Source organism: Trachurus japonicus, chromosome 15 (assembly GCF_045865225.1).
Source record: "Trachurus japonicus isolate A0001 chromosome 15, Traja_1.0".
In the NCBI taxonomy this organism is placed as follows: domain Eukaryota; kingdom Metazoa; phylum Chordata; class Actinopteri; order Carangiformes; family Carangidae; genus Trachurus; species Trachurus japonicus.
The window spans coordinates 19,288,239-19,312,118 of NC_140921.1; the positions used below are offsets into that span (position 1 = coordinate 19,288,239).

The 23,880-nt window shown below is 40.2% G+C and overlaps 1 protein-coding gene across 1 annotated transcript in view; it reads right to left on the bottom strand.

Moving 5' to 3' along the window:
* dst (dystonin) overlaps nt 1-23,880 on the bottom strand; it is a 100,440-nt gene that overhangs the window by 75,979 nt on the left and 581 nt on the right. Inside the window, exons 2-6 of the mRNA XM_085800261.1 lie at nt 23,757-23,788; nt 22,342-22,530; nt 18,902-19,115; nt 5,043-5,104; nt 1,438-1,527 (exon numbers count right to left, since the gene is read on the bottom strand). Of these exons, the coding sequence (XP_085656387.1) occupies nt 1,438-1,527; nt 5,043-5,104; nt 18,902-19,115; nt 22,342-22,530; nt 23,757-23,788 (587 nt within the window). The remainder of the gene's footprint in view (nt 1-1,437; nt 1,528-5,042; nt 5,105-18,901; nt 19,116-22,341; nt 22,531-23,756; nt 23,789-23,880) is intronic.

Below are 23,880 nucleotides of genomic sequence, written 5' to 3' on the forward strand. Positions count from 1 at the left end.
AGCATGATAACATTATGTAACTCAGGACTTCACAAAGACTGTATCTACATACTTCAATACAAGGTGAAAGAATGTCATGTTAACAGAGAGATGGAATAATAATACTGTAAATAACCTGCAGCACTTCAGTCCTATGTATCTTAGGCCAAAGCAATATAACTACACATGGTAGTTTAGTTTAGTAGTTTTAGACACATACATGTACTGAACTATCTAAGATTTGAACCCCTATGATTTCCTTGTTCCACAATAACACGATTCTGGTCATTCCTTACTTCCACCATCCCTTTTAATGTGGAAATATTTCATGGTGAATAACAATTGAAAAATGTTCCTGTAAGTCTACTGGATTAATTCACGATAAAATGAGCAAACCACAAACAATTCTGAGTGATATTTGCGAATGGTTTTTCTTTGGTATAATTTTGTGCGATTGATTGAAAATTGATGATACAGCCTTCATCGTGATCACTCCACCTGTGCCTTGATCACTGTTGCAGAGCATCTCCCTGCACTCAGAGACAACGCTCAACCTTGTAATATTATTGCATTACAATGTAGTTTTGTAGAAACAACCCAACGTGTTCATGCTGCTCTGTGTCAGCTGCAGTGACATTCGTCCTTTGAGTGACATACATTCCTCTAGTAGAGACGATCACAGTAAGGTCTATCAAAATTCACTTATTGTATTCTCGTTTTTCTTATACAAACTGATAAATTGGTGCTGATTCTGTATCTATGTGTGGCATACTGTATTTATGCTGGAAAATGAATATTTGGCAGTTAGAGAGTTAAAAAGAAAATGTAGTTAGCGAGTTGAACTTTTTAATGACTCTTTCTTGGATGCCAACAACTTGCAGGAAACTCCAGAGGGCAACCAGAGAGCTAGTTTTCCAGCTTGTTGGATTTCCCCTGATGTGTTCATGACAATCTGTTCTAAGTATCGGATTTCATATCTCACGTCAATGCCAAAAGAGCATCACTATCTGCTACTACTGTGGCAACAAGTGCTCCACCTCTGGCTGCAGGGCAAACTCCACCACCTTATTCAATAATACTTAGTGTACACCTAGAAGCACAGTAAAACTAACCACAGTGATTTGCACATCGTTTAGTTGCTTCGATACGAGGAAGAGGAAACAAATAAACAGAACAACTCGAATCCCAGAATTCCCACATCCCTCCTACCCTCAGTTATATAAATCAGGAAGGAGGGAGGGCATTAGTCATGCAAAGGTGTGACAGATTGCTCTATGTGAGGAAGTTCTCTCATTTTCCATGTCGGTGTCCAATGTCAATCTGAATGGTTTGTGTTTTCATGCGACTGTTCTCAGTGGCAATTTCTCTGACTAAAAGCTTAATGGCTTTTTTTGAGCTCTTACTCCTTTAAGGGATGCTGGTGATGAAAATGACCATAAAAGAAAAACATGAACTCACCAATGTGTCTCCAGACAAAACCTCCAGCAGTGAGATCAGGTTATGTCCATCTCGTAAGTCTTCATACAGGTCATTTATATGCTTCCGTACCTGCAGACAAAAAGGAAGAATGCAACATGTGAGCAAAATGAAAGTACAGTATCCAGGGTTTCCTCTACATGTAATTGATTGCGGCGCACCGCCACGGCAAAATAAAAGCCGCCACACCTTCAGAATTATGATTTTTTTTATTTTTAATGTTAAAACAATGTATAGCAGGGTTTTCATTACCAGTTACCATTACCTTGCACCCCTTTCCACTACACAGTTACAACTCTCGACTCGGTTTAGGTGCTTTTCAATCACAGCTGAGTTCTTCATAGTTCCTCCTCAGTAAAAACAACACTTATCAACCAGCGCATCCAAACGAGTCTGTGGCGGCTGCAACTCTCTCTCTCGCGCTGGTGCACACACACACACACACACACACACACGGGCAGGTCGCGTTGTGACGGTAATAAACATATGCGCTAAATCGCGCTAATGTTTTCAAATTGCTAACTGCCCTCCATCAGACCATCCGACAGGGGGTGGTCGACAAGCGCTTCTGCCCCTCAGCTCTGTGTGTGTGTGTGTGTGTGTGTGTGTGTGTTCATCTCTCGCGCTCTGTCTAGATTAATAAACACAAATTGTTTGTTTTATTTTGAAAATTGACCGGATTCTCTCGTGTTTCTTTGTGCGACTTCCTGCCAAGATCCCCCATCCGACCACCCTCGCCCCCACTCTTAAAAAAAATCCTGGAGGAAACACTGGTATCATTGTTGTTATCAACTGTTCACTATCACAATTGCAATTACCTGACTACTGTACATGTATTCAACATTGTTGTTGTTTTGAAATATCTGACTGGCTGGTACAGAACCATAACAGTCTAAATTTTCAAAAGAACAGATCTTTGAGGATGATACCAGGAACCATGACCCCCACATTCCTGCACCTGGCATCTCAACCTATTGCCTTTGATGTTACTTCCTTATGTCAGGCATTCAACTGTTTAGTTTCAGTTTAAGCCCAGCCTCAGAAAAAACACCATGACTGTTTTTGTTACTCCCTGACATCTCTATACTGAAATGCATGCATTATAAAACACTTGGTATAAATGCATGGACAGCATATTTTTGTGACCTATCTTATCTAAGCACTTGAGTAAGGCACTTAACAAGTCCAGTCCTCCCAGCAGGCCCATCTTTCCTTCCTGTCCTAAATACCTCTGTCTGAAATCACCCTGCTGCCCGTTGACCTGCTTTCACACAGGGTTTTCATCACTGTAATCCCACATAGCAGCCACAGCTGTGGAGCCAAAATAGACCTGCACCCTAATGTTATTGGGTCAGCCAAGCAGATCCCCAACTATTACTCAGCACCTTTGCTTTCTCATGGACCATGCATGCAGTCTGCCGATAAAGACCTAACGGTAAGCTGAAGCGGCCTGAAATCCAGCTGTCAAAATCTGATCATCCAACATGAAATAAAAGGCAAAAATCCAACAGGTTCACTCAGCGCAGAGCCTTTGGTTTTTGCACACTTGATCTCTGCATGTGTCCCACATTTCATTGAACTGTAGACATAAAACACTGTTTCCTTCTTTCTCAAATCAAGACTGTGACAAAATTTCATGACATGGCATTTCTTAAGCCAGAACTGGAACCAGCATCTCCTTAGGGCTTCACGTGTCCTTCTAATTATTGTTCTGTTGGAAACAGTAAATGCATTCCAGTTTCAAAACATCACACACCAGTGATCATAAAACTAGTCGATGGCATGGATCCATGGGAAGCCCAATATCCATCAAGCAAAAACAGGCCTAATTGGGATCCTTAAATTGACCATTCAGGAAACCAAGCTTTGAAGATGATTATCAAAGGGTCCAACAAGCCCTCAGGGGCAAACCAGTCAATACAATATGGTAGGTGGAGAAGAGAGGCCCACTGTTATGTAATAATCTAAATCGGTCCATTCTGGCACTTTATTTACATTTCTGATGAAGAATTAGTAACAGGTTAGCTACTAACTACACAGTTGCATTTCCAGTAACGTAAGCAGCTATGAGGCGAGAGGTTTAATTTTATAATTGTGGTGGAAATTTGCTATGGTTAGTATTCTCCTTGTAATAAGTAATAACGTAGTCTTTGAAGTAGTTGTAGTAAAACCTTGTAGCAATCCTGTTAACTCCATTAGCGGGGACATTTGTGTTGACTACAATAAACCTGGGGGCAGAGGAAGGACACTAGGATGACCCACGTGCAACCTTGTTTACCAACTGATCTAGGTTGTAAATTCCTGTGACATAATGAATAATAAGAGAATAAGAGTCTACAGCTATTCTAGCAGCTCTATGAGGCATCAACATGCTAAAACACACATAACAACAATGTGAACATGCCGATGTTAAGCAGGTAGAATATTTATCTAGTTGGTATGCTTTATCATGTTTATCTTGTTAGCGTGCTAACGGCATACCATACAGATAAGAGTATGTGTGAATTTTGTCATGAACCCACATATTGAAAAAAATATAATTTGATTTCATTGCCAATGAAATAAATAATGAATAAAAGGTCATGGGATGTTTAGGGGGCAATATACGCATCTAACCAAGTGTTGGACAAATAGTCATGTTCGTATTGGGATGATTTGCTGCACATGTGAAGTCTAAAGGCACTAGACACTAGTGGAAAGTTCAGATCACCAGTCTCAGTGACTTTCAACCTTTGGAGGCCTTTGGGGTCATATGAAATTCTACTTGGCAATAAACCACATGCTGATCTGAAACCAGCATTCACAGCTTCACACCACTGCTGAGTGTTTCCTTTATATTCATGTCATGTATTCCTGCATTTGCCAACAAAAAAGAAAGAAAGAAATCCCCTTGTTGAGAAAGTTTGAGCAAAATAATCAGCATCTAGCAATTTTTTGTTCCTGCCAGGTAAGCTTAAAAATGTCCTGTTAGCTTGACCCCATTTTCTGCTCTTCAGTGTTATCTGGGATGCCAATTACTACCTGGAAGATATCCAATTTTCAAGACTTGAGGCTTCAATGAATAAGTACCAACTTCTTATCTCTTAAAATGCTGTTTCAAGTCCCCTTTTATTTATATATCAGAGATGGATAAATTGCGCAGACATTTATGTTATACATACAAGTATGGGTGCGATTTATTAGAGGAGACTTGCCATTGCTTGCCTAATGTGTTTCATCAAATTCCATAGACGGATGAAACTGCAGACTAAGTGATTCAAACATCTCAGTCAACAAAACACAACCTGTTGCTGCAGCAGCGTAGCAACACATGTCATGCTAAATGACTTTTATCCAGCTTTAATGGAGGGGAGGAATGTTGGAACGTTGGAACACAATATAGAGAGTGGTAATAATTATTATTACTGTCTATACCTCTCCACTGAGGAAAAACTGGTTATTGTTTTGATTATTATTTCAGTTCCATGTGCAGTAGTGAACATTGTTTCCATTTAAAAACATAGGGCACAAGGAAATCTGATTTTTTAGATTAGCTTTTTTGTGATGAAAGTCTCATTTTAAAGACAGGACAGACGAACAGATCTTACCTTCAGCAGATGCTGGTTTATCCATTTTGTAAACGTCTTCTTCTGCACTCTGTCTCTTTCATCTGAGGAGGAGAGGGAGAAAAGAAAACACGAGCTGTGATTTTGTGATCAGAGTTGACTGGGCAGCGCAGATTTCTTTGTGGGAAGGTTGTCTGGAGTAGTTTAATTCTCCTCAGCGTAAGCCAGTTATGTAGCCTATTATGTTAAGGTGTTAAATGCCACAAGAGGTCAGAGACAAATACAAGGCACATAGACAAGAGTAATCATGTTTTCTGACATGCGAACATATGGGCTTTTTGAGGTTTTGAAGCATTTGGAGTTAAGCTAGTATAGTTGAATCCTTTCTTTCCTGTTGCAGACAGTCAGTTCTTTTTACTTTCAATGAAAGTCATTTAGCAAAGGAAAGGATAATCAAGACCTCAAGTCCCTGTGGCTGAAAAGAAGGATGTCGTTCCCAGAGACTGAAATGGCATCACTCTTTCCTGCATGCTGCTGACCACATTATGTTTCTTGTTTCCCATCACCATAGCAACCACACTTCCTGCCACCAGTGACATATGTGAAACCAGAATGCAAAAGCAATAAAATAAGGGGGGGTGAAACAGTTTTAATGTTTTTTTTCCCCTCATAATATTTTTTTCTACTTGTATTAGTACGATGAAGAGAAGGAGTGCTCGCTCCTGGACTACGTGTCCGATTCTCGAAATATGGACGAGATATATTTTTTGTCACAGCATTTTCCTTAAGACTGTGCTTTATGCAGGGTCAGATGTAGAGACTGATTCATGCCAGCCACATCAGCCATGACTCATGTCGTGGCTGCCACGCCTCCCAGCCTGACAGTCACAACTCCTCTAATTATCCTCAGAAAACACCAAAAATAAAGACTCAAACAATCGATCACATTTCCAACATCATCAGCTGGCTAGGTCGCATTCACAACAACACTGTGATAACAAGCGGCATTTTTCTGAACTTTGCCCACAAGACTGACAACACAGATAATCTCCTCCCTTTAATGTTCCTTAGTGCTCCGGGATGTCTTAGCGACTTAAGTCATGAGCAAGCACAGACATGAGTAATCTATCAAGGAAAAGAAGTACGATCAATACTGACCCATACAGCACATAAGAGTTACCAGGTGAGTCCTATGCTCCCGCTCAGTCTCAAGCAGCCACTTCATTCTCTGCTCTAGCTCCTTGGAGCTGTCAGGAGGATCGTGGTTCAGGTAGACGGATGCCATGGATAAGCCACTGAAGAAGGAGTTACAGTTGCCGTCTTCTTGCCTGACTGCCTTCCTGCCTGCCTGCCTGCCTGCCTGCGAGCCTCTAGGGCAGCCGTGACTCCCTTTTTTTCATCAAGCTTCCAGAACGAGTTCTGTCAGGTTTTCCGTATGCTACTCACTATTTTGAGTTTCCACGCGGTCAAGTGTTTATCTAGCAGCAGCACTCAAAACCACACAAGAAATCAGTGCTTCTTGTAAAAGAGAAATGAGGAGGGAGAAAAAAAAGAGGGAAAGTTCTTTTCTGACATGTTTCAGGAATGACTGCCGCAGGACAGTTTATCTAAGCTGCTATTCTAAGAGCGATGTACCATGATATACACTTGATTAATTACCAACATCTTATCATATGCTTGAGCAATATAAGCATGCTCTATGTAAGTTCAAAGGTGAAAATGTTCTCAGGTAATCATCTTTCTATTCTGCAGTTGCTACACTCTTTACATAGACAGAAACAACTGGAAACATAAAGACAAATCCCAATCAACACTCAAAAGGGATTTTTGGTAATGGTTTTTACATTCAGTTATTGATTATTTCTCCACATATACCAGTTACATAAGGCAGTCTGCTGTTAGAGTGGCATCTTTTTCGTGTGACATTTCCTGTGGGTGGTTATTCTTATATAAGGGACGTAGCTGAATTATCATAAAGCCTGAAGCACACATTTTCAGGACAACAGGGGTACCTTAGGAGTCCTGTGACTGTACTCTCAGTGGATTTTTACATTTAGTTCATCTAAAAATAGTCCACGTGTAAAAGCTGCTGAGAATTGGAAAGTGGGTTGGTCTGGCAATTATTTTGTGTGATGGTCTAGATCAAAGCCTGACATGTAGCTGAAATATCAAATAAAAGAAGGAGGATTTTGGTCAGTTACAGAAGTTTGGCTAAAATGACACAATAAAGCCCATTAATGAAATAATGCTGTCAAATGAGGAAAGTAGATGGTCATCACATTAAAAGGCCTGATGCAGTGAGAGGCCTTTCCCAGCAGTGTTGCTGTGTCATAGCTGATGCATCTGTCCCTGTGACTTTACGGCACAGAGATGGAGCAGTGCAGTCTGCAGTAGGACACCAATTTGGTTTGTAACGCCCATATCTAAGCTCTCTGCTGCATAATATATAAACCTCCTCTGAGAAACTCATTAATATAGATTGACCGGGCAAGTATTCAGTGAAGCTCTCCAGCTCAACGATAACGACAGGCTGAGCAAGAGTGTCATCAAGCAGCTATCAGATGTGGTCAGCAAAAGGCTGCTGTGCTTCACATTTTGCACAGATGACTGATAAGAGACGCACTGAGCACATCAGACAGTGAGACAGACGGTTTTTCATTATTTATGCCCTCCATATTCAATTTTTCATACTAGTGGTATAAACAGAAACAGAAGCAGGCAGCAGGTTTGAATAGGTAATAACTGAAGATATTTCTGTACCTGTGCTTTCCCAAAAGCATGAAGGTGAGTTTAACAGTATGGTGCCCTCTTGAGGATCTTATGAGAATAAGAAGTGAGTGTGAACTCAGTTTAGTGTTAGTCCCACAGACTGAATTATCCATGCCCTTTAACGGTAGTAATAGATTATTTTGGTCATAACATGAAAAGTAGTAAAGATTATTAAAGATATCAATCATTTAACAAACAAGCTCTCTCCATCTAACAAAATTGATGACATAATGTCAGATCAAATATGAGCATACACTCAGTTTCCTGAAGTTGCGCAACTGCATCAGCATCATCAATCTTCTTATCTAATAAAAGCTGTGATCATGCTACTTGGACTTTCACACTTTTTACTCATTAAACTCCATATCGGATTCATTAAACTGTAGTATAGTGCTGTGGCTTATCATGTAGCTTATATGCATTTCATTTATTTATTCATTTCTCATTAGTTTGATTTGTTTCATATCGTAACGAAATGCATTTCTCACACAAGATTTTCATATGGTATAAGGAGCCTACAATCGTGATCATGAGCTACATACTAATACTACTACCTACTTTTACTTTAAATACTTTTTTATTTTTTTTATTTACCACATTGTTTGAATTATTTAAGATTAACAGGTTTTGATGATTAAATATTCACATTTCAAATTCAGGTAAATAGATTACTTACATCCAGCAGAGGTCAGGGAACAGCTTAGAGTATAACCAACAGCTTGTGACCTTTGACTTTAATGGGTTGATGGTTGAAGGATCACATAAAAAGCCTGACTAACCACCTGTCTCTCACATTACATTTGCACTTCTTGACGTTTGGGTGACGTCTTAAAAAAAATTGCCACTGAAGCCTTTTTTTTTTTTCAAAAGTGCAATTTCACACCATGACAGAAGGTTAAACTGGGAGTCATTAAGATATTATTGATCGAACAGTACAGTGTGCCCATTGTTTTGTGGCTTCTGTGTTCACTGTCTGCAGACTATAAGCCCAGCACTCACCCAGAGACTACCACAACATTCAAACAAACAGCCATGGAGCTGCTCAGACACTTATTTGAAGACCTCAGCAAAGCACATGTGCAAAGCTATAAATAACTACAACTCTAAACCATGCTGCCCCTGAAACTGCAAGCCACATAATCTGTGCCACTGAGGTGACGTCCCTCATTTCCTCACATTCAACAAACATGATTGAAGTTAATATTTGTTTTAAGGTTGAGTCTTTGAATTAATGAATATTTGTAACTAAACTGTGAATAACACTGCACTAACAGACTGTAGAAAATGCATTCACTAAGTCCACGCCACTTCACTCTGGCCTTTTTATTACAATTTTTTTTTTTTTTACAAGATTCTTTGAACAACACAACGGACAAACTGTTGTCATCCAGAGAATGACTTGCACAGGGGGCCAGTGACATGCTTTGGCATCTTGTTGCGTCAGGATGCCTAAAATATCCCTGCATGATTCTGTGCAGAGCAGAGTCAAAAAGTCCTCGCAATCAAAATCCAGCCTGTGTAATCCTCTTGACCTTGTATGGGAGGGAGATCAAAACAGACCCAAAGTCTAAACTGAAAAGCCCTCAACCTTCCAGCGTATGACAAGGACTCGTGAAACATTCTTGCTCAACCGCTCTTGCGAGCAAACACAGATTGTGATTTTGAAGTAAGTATTGGTCATTTTCACTGTTATCCTAATCAAAGTCAACATCCTACCCCCCTGACTAAAAAAAAGAAAAAGCTTTGCCGCATCCTAAAGATCAGCTGTAGATCCCCTGCTTCATCAGGACAAACAAAGTGCTAAACATACTGTTTACTGTTTAAATACATTTATTTTGTCCAGTGGGTTATAAATAATGAGTTCCAAGCCTTTTTCATTTTAAAATTTCTCAAATTATATTTTGTATCAATATTGGCAGTCTACTGCCGTGTTGTACGCTTTTTGAGCCTGTACTATAGGAAGAGTGGTGCTTTGAGCTAAATGCTATCATGGGCATGCTAGCATGTTCACAATGACTGAACTAAGATAACAATCAGTGGGAGGTATAATGTATACCATGTTAGCAAACAAAGACTTGCCTAGTACACATTTAACACAATGCACAGCTGTTATTGATGCCAAAACCAGTAGTTTCATCAGTCATTTGGTCCTGAATTAGGAGTGCTTCAATGACTGATTTATTAACTTATTAAATGATCAACAGGAATTAATCGAAGATTTTAATAATCAAATAATAATCTTGTTTTTAAAACCCAGACCAAAAAGACATTAGAAGACATTATTTTGTGCTGTCAAAATTATGAATCCTGACAAACCATCCGATAGTTGTTGAAACATGTCATTCTATAGTGGGCAAATAACACGCTACAATCCCTTCAGCTATACAGTATCTGTATCCTGGCTAATTGGTCTGTTGCAACTCCCAGATCAACAACACTAGTGATTTAATGTATGTTACAGACGCCCAGGGGGAGTGGTGACTCAGCACAAAGAGGCTACCACTGCATTTTTATAACTATGTTGTCACATATCAGTGGAGGTGGTAAACAAAAATACAATGTGAGACGGTGATGGGGAAATACCTATCATACTTTGGAAGTGAGAATCCTCTTCTCGGAGGGGCAGGGCAGAGACTGAGATATGTAACACGAACAGCACTGTGACTGAAACAGGTTGCCAAGCCTTCAAAGCAGCCCTCCCACTCAGCCTTTGCTTTGTCTTGAGTAAAGAAGACTGCAGGAAAAAGGGTGCAATGTCTCAACATCTATGCAGAGAGTGTTATTATTATCCTGTCTGTCTTGTTTAGAGCCAATGTCGCAATTTTCAGCATTCCCCTCTGATTATTATTTTTCCTCAACTTCGAACTAAATGACAGTGATCTGCGGTGGCTTATGCAAATGAAAAAGTAAATAAAACGGAAGTACCGTACAGGGCACAATAGGAATATATAGTGTGAACTGGAATTGCAGCACTGATTAACTATATACACAGAGCTCCTGTGGAACATTGAATGAACCTTGATGAAAAGGCAAATGGAGGGTGAAGGTGAAGCTGTCAAAGTACCCATAAGCATGAGCTGTCACTTCAGAGGCACTCAGCAAAGTCAAGGAGAGGAAGAGGGGAAGCATTAACAGCAGCTAATGGGGCAGACATGCACACTAATGGTACGAACATGAGCACACACAGATACACAGTTGCTAACACTCAGCTATCAGCCCCCATATGTGCAACAGCTGCAACTGTGACATTTAAGTGAATATTTGCACATGGAAATCTGTTACTCTCTCAGCCCTCCCTCTCACATCTATTACGGAGAGTCTTGATTATGATTTATAGCTATGTTAATTCTGGGGGGTGGGGGGGGGTTGTGATATTCAAATTAATACACGGTGATATTCAAAATCAACAATTACGATTATAGCCTACAAAATGCCATACAAATGAGCATATGATGAAAGATGCTATTAGAAGAACTCATAATGTTTAGACAAAGCTTTTCTTGGCCAACCTAAAAATGAGCGATTTGTAGGTTTTGCTATTTCTGTAATGTTAGCATTAACAGCTTATTAGCCACCAGTCATGGCAAGAGCTTCAGTCAATGTTGGGTTTAGAAGACAAAAGGGTATGATACATCCTCTGAGCAGCACTGTTTCTTCACAACACACTGAACTCTACAGTGACTCCCTATCAAAAATGAGACAGTCTGACCAGGCCAGGGCTTGCTTGTTAGCATGCTAACTTCAGTAAAAGGTAAGAAGTAGGCTAAAGGACGCAAAACAGGAGATTTTTTCCCTCACTAAAGACAGCTCTTAATTTGTAAAGGAATGATATTTCTTCTACACTGGGAAATAAAAACAATTGTGAAAACTAATGTTAGCAATGTAGCAATTAATAGATCCTTAAAGGTTTGAAAGTAGAACCCAAGAAATCACACACATGAATTCAGAAATAGTTGCCAAGTAATAAGGGTGATTATTAGCAATAGATTTGCTTGGTAGTATGCAACTGGCAGTAACATGTTGAACAATCTTCACTCTAAAAGGCTAGATGATTTTTGTATTTTATTATTGAAAACAGGCTATACAGGTGACACAGATTCTACAAGTCTTTTTTTTTTTTTTTAAATGCTGCCACATTTGGTGTTTTGATGATGGTGCTGTCCACAGTATATGATTGACATCATTTTCATGATGAAAACATTTACGCAGTGGTTTAAATGTTATTTTCTCATTTGGCTCCCGAAATCATGTGAGCATCAGAATGAAATAAAACAATAGCTTTTATGATGTGGGGTTAACATAAAAGGAGATGGAGCTGCCCTTGGCCATCAAATAAAAATTGGAGAAAGGAAATCTGTTTCCTGTTTCTAGTGGGACTGCTTCCCAGCATCTGCTGCATTCGGGAGAGAAGGGTGGTGCCGGTGGAGCGGGAGAGGAAAAGCAACTGAGCATGAGTCAGGGGTGGGACAGAGACTCAAAAGATGATCTCATGTAAGAGGAGCTAAGCAAAGCTGTGGAATGAGGTTCAGCCATGCTGGTCTTCCCATCACCATGACAGCATATAAATACAACATTTAGAAATATAACAGTGAGCAGACAGCACGCTCAGACACAGACATGCAACCAAATCTGACAGCATTTAACGTTATATTTAATTCAGCTCCCTTCCAGTATGTTGATAATGTACTCCAAAGGGGACAATGCGTTTGCTGTACGTACATCTATGATGCATATGAGTGAGCACTGAATAAAAATGTCTGTAGCTAACTGACTGATGGAGCAGTGAGCTTTCTGAGATCCCTGGTTTGGATTACACAGCTCACAGATCAATGAAAGGCCTGGCAACGGCAACATTATGTTGGAGCTTAAACACTTCTAGCATTGTGTGTAATTACCGTTTATATAGGCTTTCATTCTTAAAATGTTTTGTTTTCCTCATATAGACCTTGACAATAACAGCAAACAACCAGACATTAGGTTTCTGTTTGCAGATAACTTGCATTCTGATCTCACTACACATACTGGTGAAACCTGTAAAATGAAACCATAGCAGCTGTTTTCAGAGTTTCAAATCAGCTTCTGCCCAGTGTTATTGTGAGGTTATGGAGCACCATTTGGATCTTGTGCTGGAAAACTGATCCGAAGATTTGATGCACTTAATTAGGTATTAGCACTTAGCACTTTGAATTCTGGCTGTGTTAGCTGTGAAATTACACCAGAACACATCACAGCACTATAATTAGATAGTGATTGTACTATCTAAATCATATTTGCTCACGTATCAAATAAATCATATCCAAGTAGCTTTTTTTTTTTATTCGTTCCGATTATACAATAAAATCACACTTAAAAATTATTTCATAAAAAAGTATTGGTTGGCACTGGCAGGTATAAATGGCACATAGCTACACAAAATGATAACTTTGTGTATTCTCTCAATTACCAGTCTGAAAACAGGGCTTAATTCAAACCTATATAGCATGATCCTATTGTTTGTGAACAATATACATTAGTGGGTTAGTGTTTAGGAGGCTACAATGCCCAGCTGTGCATGTAGCCTACAATATGTTGTACATTCACTTGTAGGCTGAATTAGGTGGGAAGAGACCACCTTCAACGTTTGGCTCCTTGACGTTCAAGCCTCAATGAAAAGCCAAAAAAGGAGTGTCACCATCAGAGACTTGACACATGAACAAGTCTGTGGAACTTGGATGCTGCTCGCCTAAAAAACAAAGTGTCTTTTGTATGGTAGCAGACAGTCTCCATAGAGGCAGCCTGCTGCATGTGTGGGCCACTGGACCATTTGAATGTGATGAGTGGGCTGTCGACATAGAGCAGAGGGGTTGGGCTGGGCACAGCCCAGGAGGATGGACAAAGGCAGTGACTGTGCAAAAACACAATGCTCTTTCACTCATCACTGTTTGATAATACAAGATAATATGAGTATCATAATCTTTAAAATATAATATATTTAAACTATAATAAAAGTATTCCTTGTTATAGCTACAAAAGTCTTGCAAAGAAAAATCAAATCATAAGACAGCCTGCAGCGATACACAGACAGAAACATCAGACAGCCAGTGAGAGGCCACACCCTCCTATATAACACACAACTTACAAAGCAGCCATACTACAGACTGGTACTGTATATGGGCGTCTACTGAATGGAATGAAATAGCCAATACCATACTGTATATAAATATACACACACACAGCTGCCCATAAGTCAGAATTTAATATTTTTTCACCTTTTCTCATGAAATGATTGTGACAATGGGATTTATTCTTGATAGATAAAGTGTATATTATCTTCTCAAAGCTCTATTGGTCAATCCCTTCCAAATATATCACTGTGAAAATTAAACCACAATTAACCTTTATAATAGGAATAAAAAGAGGAATGTGTCTGAAAACAAAATTATTCCAACTTTATGGGCAACCGTGCATATATATATTATGCATCTGTGTGTGTGTGGTGTGTGTGCGTCTGTGTCCGTGTGTGTGTGGGTCTACAATCTGAGGCAAAAAAAGATCATGGGAAATGAGCTTCATGGATGTTTGATAAGAGCACGAGATTTCATCTTCTAAGAAACTGTCCAAGAAGACGATTTTAAAAAATAAATAGTACCGTAAAATTGAAATATTGTTTTCTATTAATGTTTAACATTGCAGTTTTGTTTTGTTTATTGGCAACTAACAAAAAAATATATGTCTGCACAAAACTTGAAGAACTTTGAATATGCTGCAAGACTGTCAAATCTCTACGAGCAAAACATGCTTATTTTGGGTGCAGTTCTTAGACATGTACTCTCCTTACACTCTTGTCAAACTATTGCCACCATATGGCATCTTAAAAAACAAAATGAACCAACTGCAAAGGGAGCTGGCTGAACCACCAAATATCTAATCCATTAAATCTTCCCTCATGTCAGAGGATGATCATCTGCTGGGAAACTAACGCTCCCATCTCGCTGACGACCAACCAAGCAGGCTCTGCTAGAACAGCCCGATCCCACAGCAGCCACTACCCACTGCATTTAACTGTTGTACGCGTCTAGGAAACCATGTCTTAAACTCATTCCTCAAGTTTACGGCCTTTTGTAAAGCCTGTATTGAATTTCACCCTGGCCTAAAGCAGTACTGTTGTTGGGTGTATAATTAACTCTTAACACCTAATTGGTATGATATTCTTACAGCTGGGACAATAAGAACTACATAAACATTCCTGGTGGTCGGTGGCAATTGTTATGCTTAGTCTCAAGATATGATCGAAACTCATGGTTCAGCTCTTCACGGCGTATTTCCTTAATCTTGAAATGTGTCAGTTCATTTTGAAGGGTTGAGTTCACTACAGGTCCCACTGTAGGTCAATAAGTGCACATGTCATACAATGTTGCTCATTCACCGCCATGAAGACAACATTTTTGTTTGATCTCCTTTTCTCTTGTCTTGTCTTGACTGCTGACGTTATCTTAAAGATGTTTGACAGGTCTGGAGCCAAGCCAAACCACAAACGACAACCGCCCAAATTAACCAAAAAGTCACCAGAGCACAAACTATTAGTTACACTTTGTTTGCCTGAACGTCCACTGTCAAATATAAAAAGGATCTGATCCTATATGTTGTTTTGGAGAGACAAAGAAAAAACTGTTTTCTACTTTATAGCTGAGCCTCCTGCTGTTCTGTTTACTGGTCTGTTTGTTTGGTTACTATTGATGACTTGGCTATGAAAATGTGTCCCTTTGATACGCTTAGCGTCACATGGAGAGAAGCTCGGGGCTCTGGCTGATCTGCAAATAAAACTTTTACATTTTAAATCAGGATTTTTTTCCCCAGCACTTAGCCCGTGTCCTATTGAAAAATAAAGCAAAACATATTTTACAGAAACAAATGTTTTATGGGAAGACAAATGTATATTGGAAACACTATTTAAAGAAGAACAAGGGTATTTGATTTTGATGTAAGCATACATTTCTCCACCTAACAATCCAGTTACAATATACGTATATGCTCAAATACACGGTTTCAAACAAAACGTCTCAAAGATTTAACTTTCTAAAGCTTTCCTGTCACACAAAACCTCACATTATTTTATTTCTGTTTATCTCCAAATTGTCGTCAGCTCACTCACCACTCTCCTACATTATCAGACACAAGAATGGAGTTCACTACTTGCAAAGAAAATATAAATTATTCATCTTATAGTCTGCTCCCTCTCTCCTTAAATGACCCCTAGTAAATAAATGTTGATTAAGGTTTTCTGCTTCAACACTCAAACTTTTCCTGCTAATGATTAGCTTCTTCTGCTAAAGCCAACTTCCTACCAGGATTGCTGCAAAAAAAAAAAAAAAACAAATCTGTGGAGAGCAGCATATATAAGTCAAAACAATGTTGTCAGTTTTACCTAAGAAACAGTCAGCATAATGAAGTGGTTGCATTGAGACCACAGGTAAACATTAGCATTACTGTGAGGCTACAACGAACACATCTAAAAACTTGAAAATTTGTTGGTAAAATCATGAAGAAAATACTAAAGAATGCCTTACCCCTCAATGATACATTCATTGTTCATGCACCAGCTGGTGGGGAGTCAGATATCCCCCCAAAATCAATACTTAACATGTAATAGCTAATCACAAACTGGTAGTTAGTGATAGGAAAAAGCAGAAAAAATAAGTAAGCTCATTGTGTGTCACTGCTCCTCTGCCTGAAGAAAACAGATACAGATTCCTAATGATGCTACATCATATGATCCCATTAAGAGTCCAGTCAGGGCGTTTAAGCCTTATACCACAGCTGACTGGCCCTGCTGGCTACAATGCCTCAACAGCTGAGAGAACATGCTCATGGCAAGCATTTCACTACAATAGTCCACAGTCAGTTAGTTATTGTGCTGTTGTTTTACTTTGTTGGCCTGAGTGAAAAGGAAAATGAAGAGTTAAAACCAGTGCTGTCAGTTTGAATTCAGCTCAGCCGGATGTCTCCTCACGCCTCAGAGTACATGTGTGTGATTTTGTCAACGAACTCTGGCTGTCAAAGAGACACTGAGGAACATAGATGTCTTATGTGTGATGGATTCGCACTAATTAATGCGATTGACCCAAAAGGAGCAGCTCCATGAAACGACACGAGCCACTGATATGAGCTAATGCCTCATCCTGCTATGTCATTGTCCTGTTTGCCTTGAGACACCACACAAGTCACAGAAGCCCCATTCACAGAAGCACTGTGGTTTTTCTTTAGGCGATCAGCCAAACACTATGCAAACATACTCATTTGTATTGTGAAAGTACAATTAACTCAAATCAACAGACACTATTTATCCGTTCAGATCTTTCAGGCTGCCAAGTAAACAATGAAGACACCGGCTTGATTTATTGTTTTTCCAGGCTTATTTCAAACTAAAGATTTTTCATACACCAGCCACACAAGAGAAATAATCCCATAATCTAATGATCAGATGTGATCATATAATAAGGCCTTTGTATTGGCTAATAAAAATCAGCCTAAACGTGATGTCATGCAGGAAATATTCTCACTTTTCCAGAGCAGGCATAAAGACACCAAGACCAGCCAGTCACCACAGGGAGAGGGGCGCAGGCTGACATTTATCGAACTGTCAAGCAGCAATCGGGAAATTTCCTCATCTCTCAAGTGCCTGAGAAATAGGCTATTCAATCACCATTGATCCTACCTTTGTATTTTTCCAAAACATCCTCATAGGCTTGGAGGTATTCCTGTTCGTCGGAGAGCACATAAGCCTGCGTTGCGTACTGAGCCATAACCCGGGCTCTACAAACTGGACATTCACCAGCGGCGGACAGGGACACAGCGTGTGTGTGTGAGTGTGTGTGTGTGTATGTGTGTGTGTCTATGTGTGTGCATGAGCATGTGCATGTGTATGTGCTGAGAACTCGAGAGTGATCGGCGCTGTTGTTGCACTAAAGGAAACGCCCTATGTCCCGCCCTTGTCTGCGTTTTGTCCAATAGGCCACACTTCCTCTCTGGAGTTCACGGATTGATAGGGAGGACAGCCGGACATGCTGCACTGCAAAAAGTGCCTGTTTTAACAAGTCAGTCAGGCCAACGCTGAGTGTAAAATTCTCAAAAAAAGTGAGATTCAAATCCGACTTTACGATCACAACAGGATGAGTCTCAACAAGCCTGATCCCTAATTTCGCAGTTTGCCTCCAGTGAGTGAGAGAAGCTGTGTAAAGCGCACTGAATGAATGGCTCACCTTTTACAGCGTGCGACAATAAACTCAGGCTTCTCAGTACCGGCTCGTGACATGGACCACTTTCTGTTTTCTCTGTAGGCTAGTCCACCTGCCAGAGACTTTAAACAACTCTGGCACATTTACAGGACTGCTGCTTGAAAAGATGTCAAGTGTCTTTGCTGCCAGTGGCACAATCAGCTGTCACTATTGTCACACCGAGTCCACACGAGCTGAGAGTTTCCATTGAAAACTTCTCCCCCTGTATCGATTAAAGGCTCTGATCTGATCTGATCCGATCTGATCTGATCTGATGAACTTTATTTCTCACAGGAATTTAACGACGTCAGATGGAATTAGCCTATCATTATCAGCGCGCTGTCATTAAATAGCCCAATGAGAGCTATAAACTTTAAACTCCAACCTTGTTATCAAGTGTGAAACAAACATGATAATGTTTTATGTTGGGCCCAATTTATTTAAGCGTCTGAATATAGCCTATAGGCTACTAATCTGACTTTTAGGTCTAGGCTTTATCTCCCTAATTGAAATGAAAACCTAAAATGACATATTTAAAATCATCCTCTGAGATATGTAGGCTATTTGATGACGAGTATAACGGAGGTATAACTCAAAGAAAAACACAGTAGTTTCTTATTCATTATTCCATAAATCCATCGGCGCTTTGGTTAATTTTAAAGCATCATCCAGAATAAGAACAGACCAAAATACCATCACATGTAACAACCACAGGTCCATGTCACTGTCTATGATTAAGTCCCCAAATAAACCAGGAATAGGCTACATTTTAGTCACGATGAGATCATAGTCTCCGCACATTGCAGCATATCCGAGCGACGTTTTTCCCTTCAACTCCCTTTCTGATAAGCGGACAACAATAAAGACTCAGCCGCTCACCTGCGATCCTGAGCACGGCTCTCTCCGCCGGATCCAGCACGGATCCTCCTTGGATCTTCCTCTTGGACCGCTCGTGTCTGGGCAGGTTCCAGGGTAAAGTGTCCCCGGGAGCAGGTGATGCCGACCCGGATTTAACGCTGTAATCATCCTCGTCCGAAAAATCCGCCGAGGAAGACATGGAGCAGTGGAGGGAAGGGTTCCCCGAACTGGAGCTCTGTGAGACAAAAGAAAACGGGGCATAAAGAGAGAAGGGGAAAAAAGGAACAATGCTAGTCTTGATTTCACTCCCCGTCAAAATGAAAGAGAACAGCACAGCAACAACAAGCGCAAATCAGATGGTTTCTCACCATAGCGGGTCAAAGTGCGTGATGTGAGCGCAGGTTAGGTGTGAGGACGCTGCATGACACGAGCCACCAGCTCGCAATCACCCATAACAATTAAAGATTGAGCCAAATAAAGGCGATGTGAAATCAATAGTAAATGGCTCCCCCGCCAGGTCAACAACAAGACTTACCACTGTATACATGGAGACCTGTCAGCTGGAACAAGAGAAGGAGAAGAGGAGAGAAAAAAAAAAATCCACAATCCTGTTTGTGCGTTATTAGCTTCCAGCCCTTCAGTCACACGTCTCGTGCGTTAATTTCTCAGGGTGCCACGCCCTTTAAGGGATGCTCCGGCCATCGGAGCATTAAGGATGTGGGGTGATGTCAGATCTCCAGAGGGCTGAGGGGATGGTAGCTACGCTGTGTGCTGTCGAGGCAGAGCTGCACCGTGATGGGGAGAGCAGACTGCATGTGTCTCCGCGTCATACCCTGTTGTAGCCAACAACAGCAGCAGCTCCGCCAGCGACGGCGGTGTTAGAGCGCCATCCCTGCACAAAAAGAGGTGCTGGCTGACTACACATGCCTCTGAAAGCAGGGGGTAATAAGAGGACAAGGGCTCCCGTGGTTTCTAATGGCAAGGACCTCGCTGCAGATGAGCATTATTACTGTCTACACGGTGAGTGGTAGCCTATGTGAACCGCAGGGGTGGAAGCATTCATATACATTGTGCTAATTACCTCACAGTAATGGAGTGGATCATGGGTGCACAACGAAATATTGCATTTGGATTAGGTAGGTTTAACCAGGTTTAATTTTAAATCCAGTTAAACCAATTTACCAAACATAGGCTATAGCGATAATACCATTAGATTCATCCCATCCTATCCCGGATCATCTCTGGTTTATTCTTATATTATTCCTCGGACAGTTGCAGACATTTTCCAGTTCTTACTCAAACTCAATAGAGCACAATTCCGCACATGAAGGAAAATTATGAATGAATGACTTTCCCACTGCAACAGGACACACCTGAGGTTGAGCAACAGAGCAAACACAGGTGAGCACAACCAGACTTAAAAGATAATGGGTGGGGCCGATAGTTACACCTTATTTGCTTAATGGTTCAACCCAAAGCTGAATGCTATATATGACCCCTGCCTTGGTTATATTTTTAATATAGTAAGTCTGACAACTTTGAAGTGTCTGAAAATAAGTTCTGGTTCAAAATAGCTGTAGCTGAATATGTTTCAAATTCAGTGTGGGGTCATTCAGTGCAGAATCTGCAAGAGCAGTGCTGATAAAAGCAACATGTTGCTAATATTAGCAGCCTTTTCATCATTGCATCACTTTTCATCAGGATAAAACTCTAGTGCAGCTTACTGATGCAGTTTTTAACAGCTTTCTGCTTATCCCTCTACTAAAAGGAGAAAATACTCCATGATTTGAGTAAAGTTGATGTGCACTATTATGAAATAGTTATTAGTTGGATCTCCCAAGTCTGTTTTTCGCTTTCTTTATAAGGAAAAAACTGTAGCCTAATAATATGAATAGTTCATTTAGGCCTTCTCTCATCACTTAATACATAGCCTATCCTCGCAATTTAAGAATGTAAGGTCTTTAGTCTTTGTTGATACCACCTCTTTTTTTCCACTTAGTTTTAAGCTTGTGTATCATTGACCAAAAAAAAAAAACACCAAAAAAGAAAATCCTCAAAACAAGGCCACCATTGTGAATTATTCATCTTTTACACATGCAAACAACCACAGATTTGCTTTTGAACCTGCACATTGTGTCAATACAACATTTGGTTTTGTTTTACCTATGGTAACAAAATATTTGGTCTAAAGGCATCAGAAACAACAATAACACATTGATATGCTCTTGTTGTGGTGTCAACATAATCAGTAGGATTATGTTCAGAGTGTATACATAGGAGACAAGGTTGTGATATGATAAGTCTGTTGAAAATGGTGGTTCAAGTCACATTGACACACATGTATTTTGCTGACAATGGCAATAAGAAAAAACACCAAACTGTTTGTCTCTATTATCTGCAGTATTGCAGAAAGGAAGCATGACATTGCAACACATTCGCAGAGATCAATAGACTCTTTTGAGTCAGTCAGTTCAGCATCAGCGTCATGTCAAGTCTTGTAGCCTACTTAATTTGATTTTCAAGAAAGCAGTAATAGCGAGACAATGTTCTGTAATTATAAAGGTTGGGTGTGATATTTAATATTCTGGATTGACACCTGACATTCAACAATTAGACACACCCAGAAACATCCAGGGATTGAAGCAGCAAGAAAAAACACAAAATAGGTCATAGTTGTGCTTTTTCTGGTTAAAGTCCCCTCAAGTTAATATTTCTAGTGCAGCTGAATTCTCCCCTTCTCTCCTCACCTTTCACTTTAATTGCACTAACTGAATCTGATGTTGAATGGCGAGCACACCCTTGTTTGGAAAGAGCAGCTAATAGACAGGTTTATACTAAGATCCAGGCATGTTGACCTGAAGGCCTAAACATGTGATGAGTTAGCAGAGCTGAGCTTTTCATCCACAAAAGGACACATTATGTGTTCACATGGACATGGTAAATTGGGAACAGGCTTTGGATGGATTAGAGAAAACAGGTACCAACACGCCATTTAGGATGACTTCAAATGAAGGCCAAATTAACAGATACCATGGAAACCAACCATAAACAGATTTAGGATTTTCTTTAGCAGATCACTTGAAGAAATTGTGGATTACCTGCTGGACAGATGTGAAAAGGCACTTGCCAAGTTCCTAGGATCTGTTATTAAAGGTGTGCCCTATTTTTTGTGGTCCAATGTATGATCATATTTGTCATACAATGCTAAATAACTGAACACCTATGGATGCAAGGTGCAAATACAGTAACACTTAATTTCATAGGACCTATTATGTAAAGAGACCAGCACACACAGGGTCCAAGCCCTGTAGTCAAACACTTGCCCTGTGTCCTTGAGCAAGTTACTGAATCCTTACCAGCATCAAAGGCACAACGTTGTCCCTGGGAAGGGAAGCAAGCAAAAAATAGTATCACTTCATCATTATGGTCACTCAAGGTTACAGGTAAGGGGGGGTACCTACAGGCTTGCGTGTTGGGGTGACTTGTACAGACTGGTAAAATTCTGGGAGCACTCTCTTCTTCACTTTCCGTTTTCTTAAAGTGGAGGATGAATCAGGTTCACTCTCAGGAACCTCAACCAGACTGGGTTTTTCCTCTGTCACTCGAGCATGTATGCTCCTTCTTGCATGACGTGGACTGTGCCTGAAGCCCTGGGAAACGACGAACAAATGTCAAGCATACAGCAGACTCAGCAACAGAAATTAAAAGGCTCAACATATTATGAATAATACATGTAATGCCATTCATGCCTCTTAAGCTAGCCGGAGACCGTTGTAGTTGTATGACCTAGATTTCCGGCATGCTTGAGATAGATGTACAGACATTTTTATTACTACACAGGAAGTAAAGACAAACATTTCAGTGCAAATGTCTAACTATTACCTTCTTTGGACCCTCTGAGTTTTTCTTTAAGAGCTATTCGGTGTTGGACTTTATGTTTGAAGGTAATGATCAGCAAGACTGTTCTCAGCCACTGTCCTGCTGTTGTGTCCTTGAACATGATACTGAATACCCACCAGCTACAGCACTGAGTACTGTAGGTAGGGATTCAGTGTCCTGTGGTTCAATAACATGACCTGCAATGGACAGCAAGCTTCTGGAGTGTTTAATATAAAAACATCATAACCACAGGGAATCATGGAAAATGAAACTATAGAAAGAAAAAAGAAGACTGTCTGTCTGATGAAAATGTAGTCTAGAGTAGCCTAATAAAAGTGATAAACCTAAATAATGAGCTTACATGGCACCAATCCCCTTTTAGGGTCAATGAAATAACAAAGCTTTCCCATTTAGACCTGCCTGAAAGAAAGAGAAAGAAAGACTGTCTTGTCTTTACCACAATACTGGCAAGGGGGTTGAGGTTTAAACCCGTTTTCATGCAGTCGATATATTTACAACCTTAAAATGTTATTTTATTCTGAAAGCTGTGTGCGTAAAACGGAAACGGGTCGCCTGAGGGTTTACTTGACGCATTTAAAACAAGCATCAAACATGAAGGAACATGTAGATTATGGATCACACATCCGAGTAGCTTTCTATCGGCTCGATGAGATCTGACATTTAAACAGTGTTTCTGGGAAGACAGTATTAAGAGTTTCTACTCACCGTGGAGCATGAAACTGCAAAATCACCTACGTTAGGCTATGTATTGATAAGACATGCGCATTGCGCACAACATGGTCCCTAAAATAGTCACGCAACCGTTGATAAAAGTCCAAAGAATCAAATTTGTGGATCAAGAATTTCTTGTTTTATACTTGAACTGATCATGCAGCCTGAACATGGATTTGACAAATTTAAAGTAGCCTATCATATCTTCAGGTAGCCTAAATAGATATGAATGACTCAAGTCAATAATGCAAAAAGTTCACCCTACCTCTGATCGAAAATGGTGCGTCCGGAGGCCAACTACAAAACAGATAACAGATGTTAGACAGAAAAACTATGATTTAACATTTTCCACAAACTATGACGTGTCACATAAGAAAGCCCGCATCTTC